The 22,061-nt window shown below is 43.9% G+C and overlaps 1 protein-coding gene across 1 annotated transcript in view; it reads right to left on the bottom strand.

Annotated features, from left to right (window-relative positions):
* Positions 1-12,273: 12,273 nt before the first annotated feature.
* Arf3 (ADP ribosylation factor 3) overlaps positions 12,274-22,061 on the bottom strand; it is a 30,465-nt gene continuing 20,677 nt past the window's right edge. Inside the window, exons 2-5 of the mRNA XM_004668569.3 lie at positions 15,363-15,603; positions 13,931-14,041; positions 13,615-13,739; positions 12,274-13,048 (exon numbers count right to left, since the gene is read on the bottom strand). Of these exons, the coding sequence (XP_004668626.1) occupies positions 12,887-13,048; positions 13,615-13,739; positions 13,931-14,041; positions 15,363-15,510 (546 nt within the window). The 5' untranslated portion in view covers positions 15,511-15,603 and the 3' untranslated portion in view covers positions 12,274-12,886. The remainder of the gene's footprint in view (positions 13,049-13,614; positions 13,740-13,930; positions 14,042-15,362; positions 15,604-22,061) is intronic.

The raw sequence follows: 22,061 nt of genomic DNA on the forward strand, positions 1-22,061 counted from the left end.
TTTTCCCCCCTGAGGTAGAGTTTCACTCTAGTGTAAGCTGATCTGGAATTCACTGTGTAGTTTCAGGGTGGCCTCAAACTCATGGTGATCCTACTTCTGCTTCCCATGTGCTGGGATTAAAGGCGTGCTCCACCATGCCCAGCATACTTTTATATATTTGCAGAGAGAGAGGGGAAAAAGGACACACTAGGGCCTCTTGTCACTGCAAATAAACTCCAGAGGCATGCACTATTTTGTGCTCATGTGCGACCTTGCACACTGCACCACCTTGTGCGTGTGGCTTATGTGGGACCTGGAGAATGGAATACGGGCCCTCAGGCTTCACAGGCAAGCATCTTAACTGCTGAGCCATCTCTCCAGCCCCTTCCCCGCCCCAACCTTTTGTTTTATTTATGTATTTACTTTGGTTTTTTGAGGTAGGGTCTTGCTCTAGCCAAGGTTGACCTGGAATTCAGTATGTAGTCTCAGGGTGGTCTCAAACTCATGGCAATCCTCCTACCTCTCCCTCCTGAGTGCTGGGATTAAAGGAGTGCACGACCACGCCTGGCTGTTTTCTTAAGATAGGGTCTCATGCAGCCCAGGCTCACCTTACCCTCTTGATCCTCTTGTCTCTAATTCTTAACTGCTAGAATTACAGGTATGTGCCACCACACCCAGACAAACGTTTATTATAAGTTTTGTGCTCTACCTACTGAGCTAGCAAGCACTCATAATAAATGTTTTATTCATTTATTTAGGAGAATGAGAGAAAGAATGCGCACATCAGGGCCTCCAGTCACTGGAAACAAACACTAGGCACATGCGCCAATTTGTGCATCTGGCTTACGTGGGTACTGGGTCCTCAGGCTTTACAGGCAAGTGACTTAACTGCTGAATAATCTCTGCAGCCCAAATGTTTTATTTAAATAAAGCACTAAACTATGAATCAATGAGAAATCATTTAAAATGTGTATTAATATGAAAATCTCTTAAAAAATATATATCTCCTTAAGCAAAAAAAAAAGGTAGGGAAAAAGACCAAAAAGCCAAATAGAATACATGTGATGTGAACTCATTTATATTTTAATCTCTCCCTAAATATGTATAAGGGCATATATCTAGAAAAGGAATAGGAGGGAGGCCAGAGGCTGGAGTTGGTACTTACCTAGCACACATAAAGTCCTGGGTTCTATTCCCAGTACTGCATAAAACTAGGCGTTATGGTATGTGCCTGTAATCCCAGCACTCAGGAAGCCAAAGGATCAGAAGCTCAAGATCATCCTCAACTGACTATAATATGAGCAAGTCTGGAGTACATGAGACTGCCTCAAAAAAAGGAAATGAAATGAACAAGAAAAAGATGAGAAAAGGGGCTAGGAAAATGGCTCAGAGTTTAAAGGTACTTGGTTGCAAAACCTGGTAGCCTGGGTTCAATTGCCAAGCCATCCACATAAACAGCACAAAAAGTGGCTCACGAGTATGGCATTCGTTTGTTTGCAGTGACAAGAGGCCCTAGCATGTACACACATACACACAACACACATGTGCTCTTGCTCTGTCACAGACATATACACACGCACATATACACACACACACACACACACACAAAAAAAAAATAGTTGAGAGAATGGACACAGCAGGAGCCCTGCCACTGCAAATTAACTCCACACACATGCACCACTTTGTGCATCTGGCTTTACACAGGTACTGGGGAACCCAGGCGGTTAGGCTTTGCAAGCAAATATTAAACAACCACTGAACCATTGCTCCAGCACCAATTTGAAAAAGCAAAGGAGCCTGGAGGAAGCACCTACAAATATGCCCCATGTCAGGCTTATGTATTGCTTGGATCATGTACAATAAAAACTTGGCTGGAAAGATGGCTTAGCGGTTAAGGTGTTTGCCTGCAAAGCCAAAGGACCCATGTTCAATTCCTCAGGACACACGTTAACCAGATACACAAGGGGGTGCACACTTGTGGAGTTCTTTTGCAGTGGCTGGAGGCCCTGGCGAGCCCATTCTCTTTCTTTCTCTCTCCCCCTCTCCCTTTTTCTCTGTCAAATAAGTAAAAATAAAATATTTTTTAAAACTTGGTTATAAAAATAATCTAGGCATGGAGAGAAAGATTAGTAGTTAAGGCACTCGTCTGCAAAGCACAAGAACACAGGTTTGATTCCCCAGGACCCACGTAAGACAGACATACACAGTGACACAAGTGCACAAGGTTGCACATATACATGAGGTGACACAGTTTCTGGAGTTTGCTAGCAGTGGCTGGAGGCCCTGGCACACCAATTCTCTCTCTTGCTCGCTTTTTCATAATAAATAAATAAATAATCGGGTGTGGTGGCACATGCCTTTATTCCCAGCACTCAGGAGGCAGAGGTAGGAGGATTGCCATGAGTTTGAGGCACCCTGACATTACATAGTGAATTCCAGGTCAGCCTGGGCTAGAGCAAGACCCTACCTCAAAAAACAAAATAATAAGCCAGGTGTGGTGGCACACACTTTTAATCCTAGCACTTGAGAGGCAGTGGTAGGAGGATCACCATGTGTTCGAGGCCATCCTGCGACCTCATAGTGAATTTCAGGTCAACCTGAGCTAGATTGAAACCCTACCTCAAAAATAAAATAAAATAATAATGAGGAGGAGGAGAAATAAATAATCTAGGGGCTGGGTAGGTGGCTCCAGCAGCTATAGGTGCTTGCTTACAAAGGCCCAGGTTCAATTCCCCAGTAAAGTAGACCATGTGTCTGGAGTTTGCAGAAGCAGGAGCCCTGGTGCATCCATTCTCATTCTCTCTCTCTCCTGTCAAATAAATAAACATGTTAAAACTAATTTAATTAAAATATGAAATGGGGGCTAGAGAGAATGTTCAGCAGTTAAGGCGCTTGCCTGAAAAACCTAAGGACACAGGTTCAATTCCCCAGTACCCTTGTAATGGGCCCTGATGTGACCATTCTCTCTCTCTCCAATAAGTTAATTTTTTAAAAAATTTTATTTATTTATTTGAGAGTGACAGAGAAAGACAGAAAGAGAGAGAGAATGAGTGTGCCAGGGCCGCCAGCCACTACAAACAAACTCCAGATCCATGTGCCACCTTGTGCATCTGGCTTATGTGGGTCCTGGAGAATCGAACAGAGGTCCCTTGGCTTTGCAGGCAAATGCCTTACCATTAAGCCATCTCTCCTGCTCTCATTTTAAAAATTTATGTGTGTATGTGTGGTGTGTGTGCATCTGGCTTAGGCCCTAGCATGCCCATTCTCTCTCTGCCCCCACTCTTTCTCTCAAATAAATAAATAAAAATAAAGTTTAAAAAAATGAGAGCAGGGAGATGGCTCAGTAGTTGAAAGCATTTGCTTGCAAAGCCTGCCAACCTGCATTCAATTCCCCATTCATTATATATGTATGTAAGGCCAGATGCACAATGTGGCACATAGGCCTAAGAGTTCCCTTATAGTAGCAAGAGGCCCTGGCACACCCATTCATTCTCTCTTTTTCTCTCTTGCAAATAAAAACATTTAAAAATATTAAATGAATAAACAAGATACATATCAATATAAGGGAGTATGTGGGAGGTACCGAATCAATTGTACTAATGGAGCTAGACTGGGAAAAGACAAACACTTTTGATTAAAGAAGATATGAGCCAGGCATACTGGCGCACATCTTTAATCCCAGCACTTGGGAGGAGGATCACCGTGAGCTCAAGGCCACCCTGAGACTGCACAGTGAATTCCAGGTCAGCCTGGGCTAGAGTGAGACCCTACCTCAAAAAAAAAAAAGACACGGACAGTTCTGTGGAGGTGAAACTTGAACTACATCTTAAAGTGGGGCATTTACTTTGTGTGTACACGCCACAGCCTCTTGCTGCTGCAAATGTATGCCCTGCTGGTTTTACCTAGCCCCCCCTATTTATTTATTTATTTATTTTTATTAACATTTTCCATGATTACAAAATATATCCCATGGTAATTCACTCCCTCCCCACCCCCACACTTTCCCATTTGAAATTCCATTCTCCATCATATTACCTCCCCATTACAATCATTGTAATTACATATATACAATATCATCCTATTAAGTATCCTCCGATAGGGTCTCATGTATCCCAGGCTGGCTTTGAGCTCACTATATAAGCTAAGGATGATCTTGAACTTCAAATCATCTGACTTCTATCTTCCAAATACTGGAGTTACAGGAATGTGTCACTATCTATACCATTTTTGGGGTGTTGGGGATTGCACCCAGGCTTCATGTTGCTAAGCAAGCACTCTACCAACTGAGTTACATCTCTAGTCCCTTAAAGTGGGGTTTTTATAGTGTGTAACAGGGTCTCATGTAGCCCAGACTGGCCTCTGTAGCCTTGAACTTATGTTTTTTTGTTTGTTTTTTTTTTTTTTTTTTTTGGTTTTTCGAGGTAGGGTCTCACTCTGGTCCAGGCTGACCTGGAATTAACTCTGTCATCTCAGGGTGGCCTTGAACTCATGGCAATCCTCCTACCTCTGCCTCCCGAGTGCTGGGATTAAAGGCGTGCGCCACCACGCCCGGCTTATGTTTTGAGGAAAGGTCTCACGTTAGCCCAAGCTGACCTGGAACTCATGATGATCTTCTTCAGCCCCCCAGTGCTGCAATTATAGGTTTAAAGTGGTTTCTAAAAACTGATTTAAAGTGGGATTTTTAAACAAGTGATCAAAGGAGTTATAGGGAAAGGGTAATGTCTAGAAAACATGCATGGAGCAGCTTAGCTAAAGCAAGGGTAAAGAAAAGTAATTAGAGAGGAAATCAAGGGCTTATTGTAGAAAACCTTGAATGATAGACTACAGTAGTAGTAATACTTTGAAAGCTTCTGAACACAGAAGTACTCATCCACAATGCACTGCTATTTAGCAGCTGACTGGAATGGTGCTTCACAGGAATAAGACTTGTCCAGTTTATGAGGTTCTGTTTAGGAGCCTGAAATGGGAAAGGTAAGTGATTAAGAAGAGGGTAGTAGTGGTTAAGAAAAATGGTAAGACTAGGGCTAGAAAGATTACTTAGTGGTTAAGGCGGATAGCCAGATGCAGTGACTCAAGCACGCAATGTCTCATATGAACACAAGGAGGCGTATGTGTCTGAAGTTCGGTCGCCACTACTTGTAGGCCCTGGTGGGCCCATTCTCTCCCTGGCTCCTCTCAAATAAAGAAAAAAGCTGCGTGTGGTGGGACACCTTTAATCCCAGCACTCAGGAGGCAGAGGTAGGAGGATGCCATGAGTTCAAGGCCACTCTGAGACTACATATAGTGAGTTCTAGGTCAGCCTGGGCTAGAGTGAGACCCTACTTTGAAAAAAAAAAAAGATAAGACCATTTGGACCCAGGAAGAATTAGGGATGGTGGAGCTTTTTTCCTTGGATCAAGTTAGATGGAACCTGGAAGTTATTTTTGAAAATGGCACAACCCAAGCTGAAAGCGTAAGTAGAGGACCACTTCTAGAAAAACCTCTGCTCACTGAGGTATAAGTTCAGATAGTGCAATATCCACTCTAATATTAAACATGCCTTGAGGTGTCAGACAGTAAGCAGGGTAGTGCTTCCCACCCTTTTGTCTTAAGATTGAATTAGGGCTTTACTTTCTTGTTCATGTAGTACTAGGTATGGAACCCAGAGCCTTGAACAGGCTAGGTACAAGCTCTACCACTGAGCTATTCATTCAGCCCTATCACCTTTTAGGTATGTTTATACATTCAACCATCCACTTAGCTCCCAAGCCCTCCCTCTGTCCCAAGGAAGTTACCATCTCATCTAGATAGAATCTGACCAAGACAAACATGTTCTCCTCCTCCCATGTACAACCTATAGCTGAGAGTGCTCTTCCTTGCTACACCAGGAACTCATGAATCCTCGGAGTTCAGAGCGCCAAGTAAGCCCACTAGCTCTTAGAAGCACTTGGGGGTGGAGAAGTGGCTGTGCAGTTAATGGTGTTTGCTTGCTTGCAAAACCTGACAGCCTGGGTTCAATTCAATTCCCCAGTACCCATGTAAAGCCAGATGCACAAAGTGGCACAAGTATCTGAAGTTCATTTGCAGTGGCTAGAAGTCCAGGAGTGCCCATACTCTCTCTCTCTCTGCAAATAAATAACAATAATAAAATATTAAATTTTTTTTAAAAAGGTTGGGTATGGTGGCAGATGCCTTTAATTCCAACACTTGGGAGGCAGAGGTAGGAGGATTACTATGAGTACGAGGACACCCTAAGACTACATAGTGAATTCCAGGTCAGCCTGGACTAGAGTGAGACCGTACCTTGAAAAGCCAAAAAAAAAAAAATCCTTTTACTCAACTCTGTCCCAAGATGACTTTCAACAACGTATGGTTTTTGCTGTTTGTGTGTGTGGTGCAAGGTATCAGACCCAGGTCCTCTCATATGCTAGGGAAGTGCTCTACCACTGAGGGACACCCCCAGCCCCTTCAACCATGGATAGGATGGATGGAAGGATGTGAGGAGGTTGGTGCCAGGTAAAAAGGCTTATTCCCAAACTTCCTGCCTGACCTAGACTGACTATCAACATGTCTGGCTTACGAGGAAGGATGGTGAAAGGAAGTGGTTAGAGACAGAACTGATCAGCTCTGTGTACAGAGAGCCAGAGTTTTGCCTTGAGTGTAGTCTCCACCTCACCATGTCCGGCTCAGAAGCCACAATGGCTCTAAAATAGAACCCAGATACTCTTCTACAGCTGCTGGACATACAAAGTAGAAACTTACCTCAAGGCTTTTTCACAGTGAATGGTCTTGACCCAACTTCTTCACTTCTAGACCCTCATAGCCTACATGGCTTTGCTCCTTTTACTATATTCATGGCTTCCTAACCCTCTACACCTTTCTCAGGAAATCAGGGTCATTCTTACCCACACCAGCAATCAGGATCAGGAAACCCAATCAGAAAGAAAAATCTGCAGAGGAAGGAAAGCATCTGTACTCTGTCATTCCCCAGTGACCAGCATGGTCCTCCGCCTCTTTAGCTCCTGGGCTAGAGGAAGAACTAGAAAGAAGTTGCTTAGTGTATGGCAGGCTGAGCAGGGAGACCACTCCCTATACTGGACTTCAGAAAAGAAGGGGTATGTGTCTCTTCCAGTTTTTCCCAGAACCCAAAGAACTCCAGAGCATCCCAGAAATAGAACCCCAGATCCCTGAGTACAGTGGTTGAACCCTTTTAACAAGTATCTACAGACATGAAAGGTACTACATAAACGCTTGTCAACTTTCTGCCCAAACCTAATTTAGGTGTTTGAAGTGGCAGTGATTGAATAACATGAATTCCCCAGAGCCTTCAGACTGTACCTCAAGAATGAGAAACTCACACAGGATACTTATTATCACTACTCCAAGACTCTAAATGAATAGGACAGCTCTTTCATTCCCTCTCTACCCCCAGCCAATCTAAGCCCACTGGCTTCTTTTAGGGTCTTTTGGGAGGCTCCCTTGCCCAGACTATTCTAAAATGTCCTTTGTCTAGTCATGGCAAACAAGCTATTCATGTTCTGGAAGACGGAGTTGCATTTGGCCCTTGGAATCCACAATTATTGCCTTATGAAAAATTACAGCTTGGGGCTGGAGAGAGAGTTCAGTGCTTAATGCGCTTGTCTGCAAAGCTTAACAACCCAGGTTCAATTCCCCAGCACCCACATAAAAGCTACATGCACAATGTGACTCATGCATCTGAAGTTCATTTGCAGTAGTAAGAGGCCCTGGTGTGCCCATTCTCACTCTCTCAGCTTGCAAATAAATAACTGCTCTGCAGCTAAATACTGCAGTACATCTATAATTCCAGTACACAGGAGGCAGAAGCAGAAAGACTGCCACAAAGTTCAAAGCCAGCCAGGGATGCACAGTACCAGGCCAGTCAGGGCTTTATAGCAAGACCGTCTCAAAAAATAAATACGGGGGCTGGAGAGATGGCTTAGCGGTTAAGCGCTTGCCTGTGAAGCCTAAGGACCCCGGTTCGAGGCTCGGTTCCCCAGGTCCCACGTTAGCCAGATGCACAAGGGGGCGCACACGTCTGGAGTTCGTTTGCAGTGCCTGGAAGCCCTGGCGCGCCCATTCTCTCTCTCTCCCTCTATCTGTCTTTCTCTCTATGTTTGTCGCTCTCAAATAAATAAATAAAAAATGAACAAAAAAAATTAAAAAAAAAAACATTTATTTATTTGAGAAGAGAGAGCACAAAAGAGGATGTGCATGTCATGGCTTCTAGCCACTGCAAATAGACTCCAGACGCATGTGCCACCTTGTGCATCTGGCTTTACATGCGTCCTGGGGAATCAAACCAAGGTCCTTTGGCTTTTGCTGTTCAATGCTTTAACTGCTAAGCCATCTCTCCAGCTCGAGAAACACACTTTTTTTTCTTTTTCTTTTTCTTTTCGAGATAAGGTCTCACTCTAGTTTAGGCTGACCTGGAATTCACTCTGTCTCAGGGTCGCCTTGAACTCATGGCATTCATCCTACCTCTGCTTCCCGAGTGCTGGGATTAAAGGTGTGCGCTATACCATGCCCAGAGAAAAGCACTTTTAAATAATTTTATTTTACTTTTTTTAGACAGGATCTTGCTACATAGCTCAGGATTGCCTCTAGCTCACTATGTGGCTCAGGTTGGCCTCAATCAGGTTGGCCTGTGTCTGTTGCTCTCAAATAAATAAATTAATTAATTAAAAAATAAATAAATAAATACGGGAGCTAGAGAGGTAGCTTAGCAGTTAAGGCATTTGCCAGCAAAGCCAAAGGACCCAGGTTCACTTCTCCAGTACCCATGTAAAGCCAGATGCACAAGGTGGTGCATGACTCTGCAGTTCATTTGCAGTGGCTGAGGCCCTGCCATGCCAATTCTCTAAAAAAAACTTTTTAATTAAAAAACAGAAACAGAGCTCTGGAAAGTTATCTATTTATTAACATTCAAATAAAGCACTTGGAAAAGGTGATCCTAAGTTATTAGCAAACTGTGGGAGCTTAAAGGAGGAAAAAGTGTCATCTGATTTTCAGGCTAAGTGGTAATGCTTGGCAATATAGGGCTAGGAAAGGGATGTCTGACTAAAGTAATCTAAAAATCAGATAACAGGTAAGATGCACTGGTCCTTGAGGATTTTGACTTGTAACAGGAGGGGCTAAAAAGGAAGACTGGCAAGAAAGGCAATGGAGAGGTAACTGAATACAAATTATATACTTCACACTGGTACTTGGGATTCTCAAGCTGATATACCTAAATTCTGTTCTTTTCCTACTACATGTGAGAAGACCTCTGTGCTTTAAAAAAAAAAAAAAAAAAAAGTAGTCAGTGGGCTGGAGAGATGGCTTAATGGTTAAGGCACTTGCCTGAGAAGCCCAAGGACCCAGGTTCAATTCCCCAGTACTCACATAAGCCAGATGCACAAGGTGGTGCATGCATCTGGACTTTGTTTGCAGTGGCTGGAGGCCCTGATATGTGCACGTGCACACACTCGCTCTCTCTCAAATAAATAATTTTTTTAAAGTAGTCAGTGAGGAGGCCTGCCTGATTTACCCAGCCTATGGGTAGCACCATCCCTCTTGTGTGGAGTCAGACAATAGCAAGAGCAGAAGTGGTGATGGGAAAGGAATAAGAGGATGGAGGATTTAGGGAAACATCTATTCCTCAAGACATTTATACAATTTTTGGATGAGGGTTAGCTTCCTGACAATGGGGAACCACATTCCAGAAGTACAACGCGCATCGAGTTCATTACACTGCCCATGTTTGCCCTCTTTGCTTGCTTACTGCAAAAGTCCAAACATAGATGGGTGAGAAGCTTCCAACTGATATGTGAGGGGGACCATTCTCAGACTAGAAGACCTGACGTGCATGGTTGGGAAGATCTATGAACAGAGGAAGTATGGGTCCTCCCTCCAATCACTAAAGTCCTTAAAGTCTACCAATATGTGATACATGTAGCTAAATTCAAGACTAAATCCTTCAGAAGTAGAGCCAAGTCACATAGCCCTCATATCCTGATGACTCATTTATGTGGGCTTCCTTCTGAGTATGTTGAGGAAAAATAATTAGTGTTCCTAACAAGCCTAAGTTCCTCCATCACTCACTCTCTACTCCCCACAACCAAGCATGTCCCCCCACCTCTGCTGAGAAAAGGGACTGGATGGACAGAGAGATCAGAATTACTTTCATCATCAATCCCAAGGTCAAACAGCTGCTACACATCAAAGATGAAGGACTGCTCCAAAGCTGCATAAAACAAGTTTAATTTCCAACCAGGGTCACAGTCATTGCGTTATCCCACATTTTGAGCAAGGATAGAGGAGGTGAGTTATTAAACATATACAGTCTACATTTCAGAAGGAAAAAAAAAAAAAAGAAAAACCAGTTCAGAACTGCAGTAACCACTATAACACCACAAACTTTGGAGGTTAGGGAAAGAGGGAGTCCTCAGGAAGAATACTGGAACAAGGCAAAGCATAAAATTAAACTAACTTGAGGAAAGCAGGAAAGGGAGTGGGAGGAAACAAAATGAAACACTCAACCCCATAAAAGCTGTTATGTGACTGGAAAAGTAGAAAAGCCCATCTCTGCCCAAGGACCTAGAAGCCAGGGACAACACTGAGATCACTTACTGCCCCCTGCTGGACAGATCTAGAGCAGCACTAAGACAACATCCAAGGCTGCTTCCTAACACCCTCAGCCCCAGATTGGTCCCTGGAGCCCCCAAAAATGAGATGCGGAGGGGACAGGGGTGTGGAATGAAGCCTGAAATGAAGAAAACCTATTAGGAATTAGCGTATAACTAGAGCGAGAATGAGACAAACGGACAGATAAGAAAAGAGGCAAAGTCCTCACCAATCACAAAGATATCAACGAGGTAATCATAAATAGAAAACAAAGCAAGGAAAAGAAAAACAAACAGGCAACAGCAGTGAAAGAATTGAGAAGGCAAAGGAAAGAGTTCAGAGAAGGAGAGGCAACAGGGGTGGAGAAAAAAATCAGGAGAGCAAAGAGAGTGTGGACGGATGTATCTGTGGGGTCAGAGGAATGAATCCATTTAAAATGAAATAGAACCTCCAGCACCCACCCCTATATACCACCCATCCACCCACCCACCCACCCACACACATATACACACACACACACACACACTCACACACACAGGCCTAGAGTAGGACATCTATACACACCCACATCATCTTGAGTTAAGTAACACAGCACTAAGTTAACTGGCACTGAGGGAGATAACCAGAACCTTTCTCAGAGTTCAGCAGGGGATGGGTTGGGCATACTTATTTGCCTTGTAGACAAAGGTGGTGGGCAGGAACTCTGACCACCTAGAATGGGGCCTGGGACAGCCCTTCTGGGAGGAGCCCCTCAGCTATACTGTGGAGAACCCTGGATCCTAACCTTCACAGAAAGGTTATGGGCTACTGTCTTGGAGCTCAGGGCGCAGCCAGCACACACAGGAGCCCATAGAACAACCACAGCTTCACAGCAATGGCAAAAGCCAGGGCCTATGGGACAAGTGCCCCTTGCAGACAGAGACTTAATAGTAGCAGCTTCTGAACAACCACAGAATGGGAGAGGACCCTAAAAATCACTACAACTCATCAGCACCAACAACCACTAAGGGTCCTATTTCTTCCACCTCAGCCCCCAGATCCAGTTATAGGACATATGTGAAGGAGACCATGGGAAGCTGCTGAAATGAAGGGAGAGGAAATAGCAAGGGCCTGAAAACAACAGAAAATCTTCATGCTTTAGCTTGTCAGGAACTAGAAAGAGAACTGGAGAATATGAGGGTTGATATTGAGGTCTGCTATGTCCTCCCCACTCCATGTCTCATTAGACTAGTCAGTAAGCCCTGATCAGGTCAACAGGAAACCTCTGACAAAAGGACAGATGGAATTACCCAGTCTCCAAGAACAGAAGATGGGGGGGGGGGGCAAGAAGACTATTCCATGTCTCACCTTCTCCTAGTAACAAGAGTATTTCCACCTCCCTTCAAAGTCCTGAGAAGCAGATCTAACGATGGTGGAGGAGGATCAATTGAACACTCTGGGCTGAGAGTGAGTGGGTTCCTCTCTCCTTCATGCTTACAAGGCAAACCAAAATGGCATCTCCTTAGGAACAGTCATCTAGAGATAAATACCACCCACTTGCCTCAGAAGAGTAGAGAAAGGGGTACAAAGAAAATGGTGGTAGGGAGTTCATCATCTGTCCCATGATCTAAGAACACTACCTGCAGAGGAGGAGAGAAATGAGTCCCAGGCTAGGTCAGCCCAGCCCGACTGAAACCCTCCCATTTTCTTTCCTTTTATCTTACCAATACAGAAGGGGCAGTTGACATTGTCCAGTGGGCAGTGTCCTGGCTGCAAGCCCTGAGCTACATTCCACCCCTCCCCCCTCTCCCTGGCCCCTACATATATATCTCTCTATACATGTATATACAGGCGCACACATGCACGCACACACAGAGAGGCCCGTGCAATTTTCATGTAGAACAAGGAGAGGGTAATAGAAGGAAAGGAAGACAGGGAGTAGGAGATGGGTGTGGAAGACAAGGAAGGAACTCAGATGCTAAGAGCACAGCAACCAGTGCCAAACAAAGAAAACGGAGAGAATACCCCACTCCATTTCCTGAAACCCAAAGGTTGAGATGGGGGAGGGGACCACTCCATGAAAGCATAACAACCTCATTTTTGTTTGAAATCCAGTAAATTGGAATAATTCATCATAAGGACAACAACTGGGGCCTGATCATGTCAGTGGGCAGGGTGGAGAGGAGGAAAGGGGAGGCATGGCTTTTACTGGGCATGCGAACATGATACCCAGGGCCCTGGCCACAGTTGCAATGGGTAGGAAAGGGAAAGGAGACAACAGGTATGTCAGGGGCAGGTGGGGTGGTCACATAAGACTGCCTGGTTCTCACTTCTTGTTTTTGAGCTGATTGGCCAGCCAGTCCAGGCCTTCATACAGCCCGTCCCCACTGGTGGCACAGGTGGCCTGAATGTACCAGTTGCGGTGACGCAGGGAATGCAGGCCCAGCTTGTCCGTGATTTCAGCAGCATTCATAGCATTCGGCAGATCCTGGAGTGCAAGGGAAACATACACAAAGGCACCTTAGGATCTCTCAAAGGCTTCTAGACCACCCATCTAACCAGAGATGTGTACCAGCATCTTTTCCTCCTTCACGTTAAGAAACTCACACCCAGATCTTAAGGAGTTACTCTGCACTCAGTAATCCTAGAACTCTAGATCCAAATCACTAGAAAGCTATTCCATTGAGGACTGGGAAAACAACTATGGGTTTGGTAAGGAAGCTGGTTATTCAGATAGCCAAGGAAATCAAGACTAACTGTAGGAGTTAGGGCAGTTCCAATGAAGAGCACAGTAGGAAGATGAAAGGCCAGGAGATGTATCTGCCACACTAATCCATGAGGAACAAAATGTTGCTAACTAAAGCTGGTAGAGGACAAGAAGAGACATGAATGAAGAAGCCAAATGTTCCTATTTCCCACACATTCAAAATGTTTCAGTCACACCGGATGGTCTCCTGTTGATAGTAGTCACAGGTTTTCTAGTGAGTCCCAAGACCCCTTGATTTCCACAGCTAGGTTACACTCTCACAAGTCAGGGACAGGGAGAAACCTTACCTGTTTATTTGCAAAGACAAGAAGCACAGCATCCCGGAGCTCATCCTCTGCTAGCATCCTCATCAGCTCTTCCCGAGCCTCATTTACTCGTTCCCGATCATTGCTATCAACCACAAATATCAAACCTACAGAAGCAGAGTACAGGATGCACAGAAATGACAGATCAGCCCTCTCTCATTACCAAAAGACAATGCCCACCTGACACCCTTTAAATATGTGCTCTCTTTTCTCTACTCCCAAGAGCATGGCAAGAGTTGGCTACCTATAACCACGGAGGACCCAGACAACCCATGCCAGGGAAGTTCACCTGCCATACCTTGAGTGTTCTGGAAGTAGTGTCTCCAGAGGGGCCGAATCTTGTCCTGGCCACCTACGTCCCATACTGTAAAGCTGATATTCTTATATTCCACAGTCTCCACATTAAACCCTTTGGGGAGGGGGAGAGAAAGTCAATGGCCACTGAACTCAAATGCCAGAACTACAATCAATGCTCCAATGAGTACTTCCATTTCTTCTCAGCCTTGGTCATAAAACCAATAATAGAAAGCCTAAGGCTCTCTTGACTTAATAATAATCCTTGGGCTGGAGAGATGGCTTAGTGGTTAAGTGCTTGCCTGTGAAGTCTGAGGACCCCGGTTCGAGGCTCAGTTCCCCAGGACCCACGTTAGCCAGATGCACAAGGGGGCGCACGCGTCTGGAGTTCGTTTGCAGTGGCTGGAAACCCTGGCACGCCCATTCTCTCTCTCTCTAACTGCCTCTTTCTCTGTCACTTTCAAATGAATAAATAAAAATACACAAAATATTTAAAAATAATAATAATCCTTGACTTGGTGGCCTGAAAGCCAAAAAGACAAACTAAGAAGTCACAGATGATGAGATCTGGTCAAGAGGTTCATAGTTGGGTAGGTGTTTGTTTTACTTTATTTTATTTTACTCTGTGTGTGTGTGTGTGTGTGTGAGAGAGAGAGAGAGAGAGAGAGAGAGGGAAAGAGAGAGAGAGAGAGGGAATGAATTGGCATGCCAGGGCCTCCAGACACTTCAATTAAACTCCAGACGTGTGTGCCACCTTGTGCAGATGTGTAACTTGTGTGCTTGTGTCACCCTGTGCATCTGGCTTACATGGGATCTGAAAGCAAGCACCTTGACCACTAAGCCACCTCTCCAGCCCTTAGTAGGCATTCTAAGCCAACTTTTCCACTGGAAATGACTCCACTACACTCTTATACCTTAACCACAATAATTTGCCTAAGCTAAAATGATGTGCTGAAAGGCAACCTGAGAGAGAAGTGAGCCACAATATTGGAACCTCAAGTGCAAAACAGGCTGACAATGGTGATCCATAGCTCCCCTCCATGTGGCATCTATGTGGCAGATGCACCCTCTCCTACAGATAGGTTTTAACCAGGATCACCACTGAAGAGCTAAACTAAAGTAGCTTCAGGACTCTGGCAGGAACATCAAAGCCCTTTACCTGCTTTCCAAACAACACAGAGAATAAACCAACTCTAATACCTGAGGGCAACAGTTGGGTGCTAGGCTGCAGAAGCTCCCACATCAGGGAGGGCCGGAGTACGTGGGCAAATGGCAGCTCCAGCACCTGCTAGCAAACTCAACAGAAATCATTCCCTAAAGCCCACAAAACGCATGGACTTGCCTTTGGAGAAAAGGCCAAAGGAGGACCTGGGAAAAGGGCCCCTGCCCTACCTCAGCCATCAACATAAAAGCCCATAAACCAGCTGTGCCCTTACCAATGGTAGGAATGGTGGTAACAATCTCCCCCAGTTTCAGCTTGTACAAGATGGTAGTCTTTCCTGCAGCATCCAGACCCACCATTAGGATGCGCATCTCCTTCTTCCCAATCAGGCTCTTAAGAAGATTTCCAAAGATGTTGCCCATGATTATGGCAGCAGCTTTCTCAGGTCAATGGGACCCAAGTGGAGGAAGTGGCAGTCTGCTTTTGGCCTGGTCCCTGGATTGGAGGACTTGATCCTAGGCAAAAGAAAGACAAACTCATTACCATCATTGCTTGTCAGGACTTCACATTCACTACAGGGTGAACACCTGAGGGAACTATGACTACCAAGGCCCACTCAAACACATCCTAAGCCTTTGGGAGGACAGGCAAAGTGGTGACAGGATTCCAGCTCTATCAATAATCTATTTCAGTGACTAGGGAAGCTTAGTTACTTTATCTTTCCAGATCTGCACCTAAAAAGTGAGGAGATCTGGGCTGGAGAGATGGCTTAGCGGTTAAGCGCTTGCCTGTGAAGCCTAAGGACCCCGGTTCGAGGCTCGGTTCCTCAGGTCCCACGTTAGCCAGATGCACAAGGGGGCGCACGCGTCTGGAGTTCGTTTGCAGTGGCTGGTAGCCCTGGCGCGCCCATTCTCTCCCTCTCTCTCTCTCTGCCTCGTTCTCTGTCTGTTGCTCTCAAATAAATAAATAAAAATAAACCAAAAAACAAACAAAAAAAAGTGAGGAGATCAGCTTGGTGACTTCTAAAGCACAATAGTTCTGACATTATATACTACATTCCAAAGTACTATACATTCATTTATGCCTCTCCTTCCCCAAAACTTCTGGAAAGGGAAGGAGAAGGGGGAGTGGAATGAGAATTGGCTCTCTATGACTCCTGAAAAGGTGAGGCTTGCCAAGTTTCCAAAGTTTTTGTGTTTTATTCCATAAACTCTGCTTCTTCTGTGCCTATACTTATTCCATTATACTGTCCTTCTACACCACTATAAATGAAGAAGAAAAAAAGAAAGCTTGACTCCTAAAAGAAGCTGATCTTTGCCAAGAGTGGGTGACATATGCCTTCAATCCCAGAGTTTGGGAGGCAGAGGTAGATGGAATGCTGTGAGTTCAAGGCCAGCCTGCAACTACAGAATGAGTGCCAGGTCAAAGGGCTAGACTGAGATCCTACCTCAAAAAAACAAACAAGCAGCTGATTCTTGACACTTTGTGAACGGTCTGGTATTAGAGGTAGGTGTTAGCTGAAGTAGGAGGTGGGTGGGGAGAAGCTATCCTCTTTGGACAGCCAGTTTCACTGTGGGTCACCCAGAGAGAGCTATTCCACATAGTCGCCTGCAAAGAGGTAGTCACTCATTCCCTTGCTTCTTCCCTGAACCCTTCAAATTATTCTCCACAAAGCAGCCAACGTGATCTTAAGGCTAAAAATCAAGTCATCTAGGTCCTTTGGTCTCATGCTCCCTATTAGTAAAACCCAAGCCTCTGCCATGGCTTAATGTTCCTGCAAGACCTACACTATCTACCCTACTTCTCATCTCCCCTAGTTCCCTTTTGTTTGCTCCACTCCAATTCCCCAACACTTCCCTGCCTCGGAAGTTTGGCACTCACTAGTCCCTCTGCCTAGAGTGTTCCTCTACCAGGCAACCTTCATGGATTACTCCCTCACTTCCTTGGGAGTCTATTCCAGTCACCTATTGAAGAAGTCACCTATTCAAGGAAGCCTTCCCCAAAGACCCAAATAAAACACAATACTCCATTTATCCCACTTTACTTTTCTTCATAATATTCACCATCAGACACATTATATAGTGGATTCTGGCTGTGTTGTTTTACTTTTTTTTGTTCTTTGTTTTTTTTGAGGTAGGGTCTCACTCTAGCTAGCTCAGGTTGACTTGGAATTCACTCTGTACTCAGGGTGGCAATGAACTCACAGCAATCCTCCTACCTCTGCCTCCCAAGTGCTGGGAACAAAGACCACCATGCCCAGCTACAATTCTTTTTATATATTTATGTGCGTATGTGTGTGTGTACATGTTTCAGGACCTTTTGCTACTGCAAAGGAGGCACACATCTGGAGTTTGTTTGCAGTGGCTGGAGGCCCTGACATGCCCACATTTTCTCCCTCTCTCCTCTCTCTCTGTCAAATAAATATAAAATAAAATTAACAAAATTCCTACTTTAATATCAGCTCTTTACATGTTTTTGTTCACTGCCATAGCCCTAAAACCTAGAATAATGGCTAATGTAGTTGAATGGCTCAATCAACTCCTAGGGTCTCTGCCAACCTCACCTCCTGCTCAAGCAAACTGGATGATTATGCCTGATATACAGTAGGCAGGAAACAGATACCTGCTAAATGGAGGAAAGGGAGCAAGGAACCACAGTGAAAATATAAATGGACAGGAGGCTGCTGGGCAATGGTGTGGCTCTACCATGTCAAAGGTGGGACCCACAGCTGCCCTAAAAAGTACTCAGTATTCCTGAAAGTATGCCTTCTACAGCAGTCTTAAAGTTTGCAGCAGAAGAATTTGAAGTTGCTACCAATGATAGAATAGGAATAAATCCTGTTCAGACTGCTGGAAATGAAGCATGGTTCAGAACTACAAAGTATTCCTAGAGATTGCATTGGAAGTCATTAATACATGCAACTTGGAGCACAGTTACCAACCAGAATAAATACTGATGTTTGTTGTTGCTATAAAATTAGTATCAGGTGTTTAAAATGCTATGAAAACACCAAGAATCAAAGAAACAATGAATGGTGGCTCTTCTGTCCCTTGTTACTCATACTTTTCATATGAAATGTGAGGCCTTATGAGTGGAGGGCAGGACCTCCACAGAAGATGGTACAGTTGATGATTGCTACCTCATAACAACTGAGAGTTCACTTGTGGCAATGGATTATATGACCTGTCTAATAATTCTTACCCTAAACAGTTGGAAAGTTAAAGTTCATTTACTGTTACATCATACTTATCTTTGATTTCAAATATAAAAGGAAGCCAGGCGTGGTGGCACACGCCTTTAATCCCAGCGCTCCCCAGCACTTGGAAGGCAGAGGTAGGAGGATCACCATGAGTTCAAGGCCACCCTGAGACTACAGAGTGAATTCCAGGTCAGCCTGGGGTAGGGTGAGACCTTACCTCAAAAAACAAAACAAAATAATAATAATAATAATAAAAATAAAAATATAAAAGGATTATGGGTCATGGATGACAACTGACTATATTATCTTGCCAGTTCGCAGTTTGATTACTATATAGTCTGATGAAGTTAATAGACATTTCAGTGAAAAGCTGTCTTACTGTTTAGGGATTTTTTAAGTTCCAACCTTAATATACCCCATAAATTTTAATTTCTCATCATGAAGCCAAAAAGTGAATTTTTAGAACTATCCATTGTATCTTTAAATTGATGTCTTACATCAAATAGTTCAACTGTGATCTTGCAAAATCTACTATTTATAATTGATTTAACATGAGTGGAAACATCTTTTGTTGAATTCTGTACTCTGAATACCAATTTATGTTGGGCATGGTGACTCACGACTTTAATCCCAGCACTCGGGAGGCAGGATAGGATTGCTGCTGTTAGTTCAAGGCCACCCTAAAACTACACAGTGAATTCCAGGTCAGCTTGGGCTAGAGTGAGACCCTACCTCAAAAAAAAAACTAAAAATAAATAAATAAATGAACTTACATGACAGAAATCCTCACCATCTTTTTTTTGAGGATGTGTGTGTGTGTGTATACATGTATGTATGTGATATATATATATATAAAAGTCATGTACCACCACGCCAGCTTAAAAATATTTTTAATTACTTATTCAATTTATCTATTTAAGTTATTTGAGAGAGATGAGGAGGAAGAGAGGGAGAGACAAAGAAAGAATGGGTGCCTTCAGCCACTGTAAATGAACTCCAGATGCATGTGCTACCTTGTGCATCTGGTTTACGTGGGTCCTGGGGAATCAAACCTGGGTTCTTTGGCTTCAAAGGCAAACACCTTAACTGCTAAGCTATCTCTCCAGCCCTTTGAGATGTTTTTGAATAACGTTCAGAAAGAATGTTGTTAAAGAGGAGATCTGAAGTATACATTTCTTTGAGCAAAGCACTGACTGGAAGTGCTGATGAGTAGTACTCACTGAAGACCTTGCCTTTAACCAAGTGTCACTGCTAGTCATTTTGTGGATTAAGAAGCCAGGAAGGGAAGATGGGAAAGCCCAGATGATCAGACTGAGTCAAGGAAAGCAAAGGACAGCAGTGACAAGGAACAGAGCTGGCACCAAACTGCAGGAAAAGCCCATAAGCTCGACAAAGCTAAAATAATAGGTTGTAGGAAACTGAAAGGAAAATAAGTGACACAGACTTAAGTACCAAATGACAAAGAGGTTATATTCCAAAGAAAGCTTTGTCTTTACTGAGAAAATCAGTATCTCTGTATGTCTTGAAAGATGGAATTAAAAAGGTTCAGTGACTCAGAGCCAGGGCTTGAGCAGCTGTATCTTCAGTAGTGAGCTCTGGAGGCAAGGGAAAAGATAGGTTTTCAATAAACAGTTACTAAATTCATGGATAAAAGTCTCTAGGACCAATTTTTACTTGACATGTTTGAGTGTATGGGCCTCAGTTCATTTGTAAGAAAATGTAACACACACAGCATCTGAAAGCTACATTAGTGGTTTAGGAAATTACTAGATATTGATCACAAATTATCAAAGCGGGAGGTACCAGCTGGTACAGATAATTTTATTTTTGTATTTTTTATTTTTACTTACTTATTTGAGAGAGAGACAGAGAGAATGGGAGTGCCAGGGCCTCCAGTCACTGCAAAGGAACTCTAGATGCATGGGCCCCCTTGTGCATCTGGCTAACATGGGTCCTGGGGAATCGAACCTGGGTCCTCTGGCTTTGCAAGCAAATGCCTTAACCACTAAGCCACTCTCCAGCCTGATAATTTTATTTTTACAAAAATATAATATTCGGTGACCCAACTCTTTATAAAATTAGGCCTCAGTTAAACAGAAGTGTCTGGATACTGTCTGAAGTTTGGGGCTTAATTGTATTTTTCTTCTTTCTCCTTTTATCACACAAGTCTGCCTGCTGTTTATGCAATCCACTTAAATGTCCTTTGTTATAAAGTTAATATACTTAATACTTACATGTTTGGTTTTGAAAATTAAATTGTAGCTGGGCATAGCTGCACATGCCTTTAATCCCAGCACTTGGGAGGCAGAGGCAGGAAGGAGGACAGTCTTGAGTTTGAGGCCACCATGAGACTACATAGTAAATTCCAGGTCAGCCTGGGCTAGAGTGAAACCCTACCTCGAAAAACCAAGAAAGAAAGAAAATTAAATTGTAATCATAAAAACATGTATTACATAAATAGATGTTTTGTTATTAAATGTGATCTCTAAGCTCTCTGTGCATAATGTTTTGAAACATTGTACTTAAATCCATTACTGGTCAATAATGAATATCTTAGGAAAATACATTTTCTTACACTGCTGCCCGGCTGGAGAGATGGCTTAATGGTTCAGACGCTTGCCTGTGACGCCTAAAAACCCAGATTCTACTCCCCAGAACCCATGTAAGCCAAACGCACAAGGTCATGCAGGCCCACAAGCTGGTGCACCCTTCTAGAATTCAACTGCCGTGGCTAGAGGCCCTGGTGAACCAATTTTCTCCCTCTCTCTCATAAAAAATGAAATAAAATAAAAATATAAAATGCCTATCTGCCATTCCAGCCATCCTTCCCAGAAGACAAAATCATAATCCATTCATTCATCCCATCTCCTGCCTTCCTTTTCCAGGTCCTAAGACAGCCACAAAAATGCATCTCTAAGCTGAATGTGGATGTTGTGGTTTATGCCTGTAGTTCCAGGCCAGCTACATTTACAATACCATGTCTCACAATAATTCTACCCAGGAAAAGAAAAAAATGTATTTTTTGGAGACAGGGTCTCACGTATGCCAGGTTGGCCTCAATCTTGTCATGTAACAGAGTTGACTTTCATCCTTCTAAATCCACCTTGTAAGTGCTAGGACATCTATCTTTGAAACAGTCATGAAATGGGGGTTCAGAACCACTCATGCCAACCAGTTCTCTGTGCCTGCAGGAGGCATGTGTCAGTAGGCAATCACCTTATGCCAGCTGCTGGCACTACCTGGAGTTTAGGAATCAGACACACAAACCCCAAACACAGAAGGAACAGGTCAAGACAAAGTGCATCTAAACTCAAGAATGTGAAAGGCGATGGCAAAGAATTTTATTTACAAGCTAAATAGGCATGGAAGTTTTGGGACAGTTTTCTTTTTTTTCCAAAAAGTTCTTCAACCTTGTTTTTTGTTATTTCTATTTGATTTGCAGCAAATTCCAGACTAGTGCAAAGTTAGATCAACAGCCCCTAGAGACCCAAGTACTAGTTTGTCCAAAACAACAAAACAATGAGTGCTTATGGTGTGTTTCATCTTCAAAGAAATCCCAGACATCCACTAATGAGCCAGGTGTGGCACTCCCTGAAGGTTCCACAGAGGAGCCCTTCCCCTGACCCACAGGGCTCATACCACAGGGAGAAGAGGGCCTGACTCAACCTTGGAGTCCAACCTCAGCCAACTCGCCCACCAGCCATTCTCCCTGTCCTCCCTGACTCAACTCACCCAGGCAGATGGTACTCTTTAGCACACCTGTCCAGCTAGTAA

This window comes from Jaculus jaculus, chromosome 6 (assembly GCF_020740685.1).
Source record: "Jaculus jaculus isolate mJacJac1 chromosome 6, mJacJac1.mat.Y.cur, whole genome shotgun sequence".
Taxonomy (NCBI): domain Eukaryota; kingdom Metazoa; phylum Chordata; class Mammalia; order Rodentia; family Dipodidae; genus Jaculus; species Jaculus jaculus.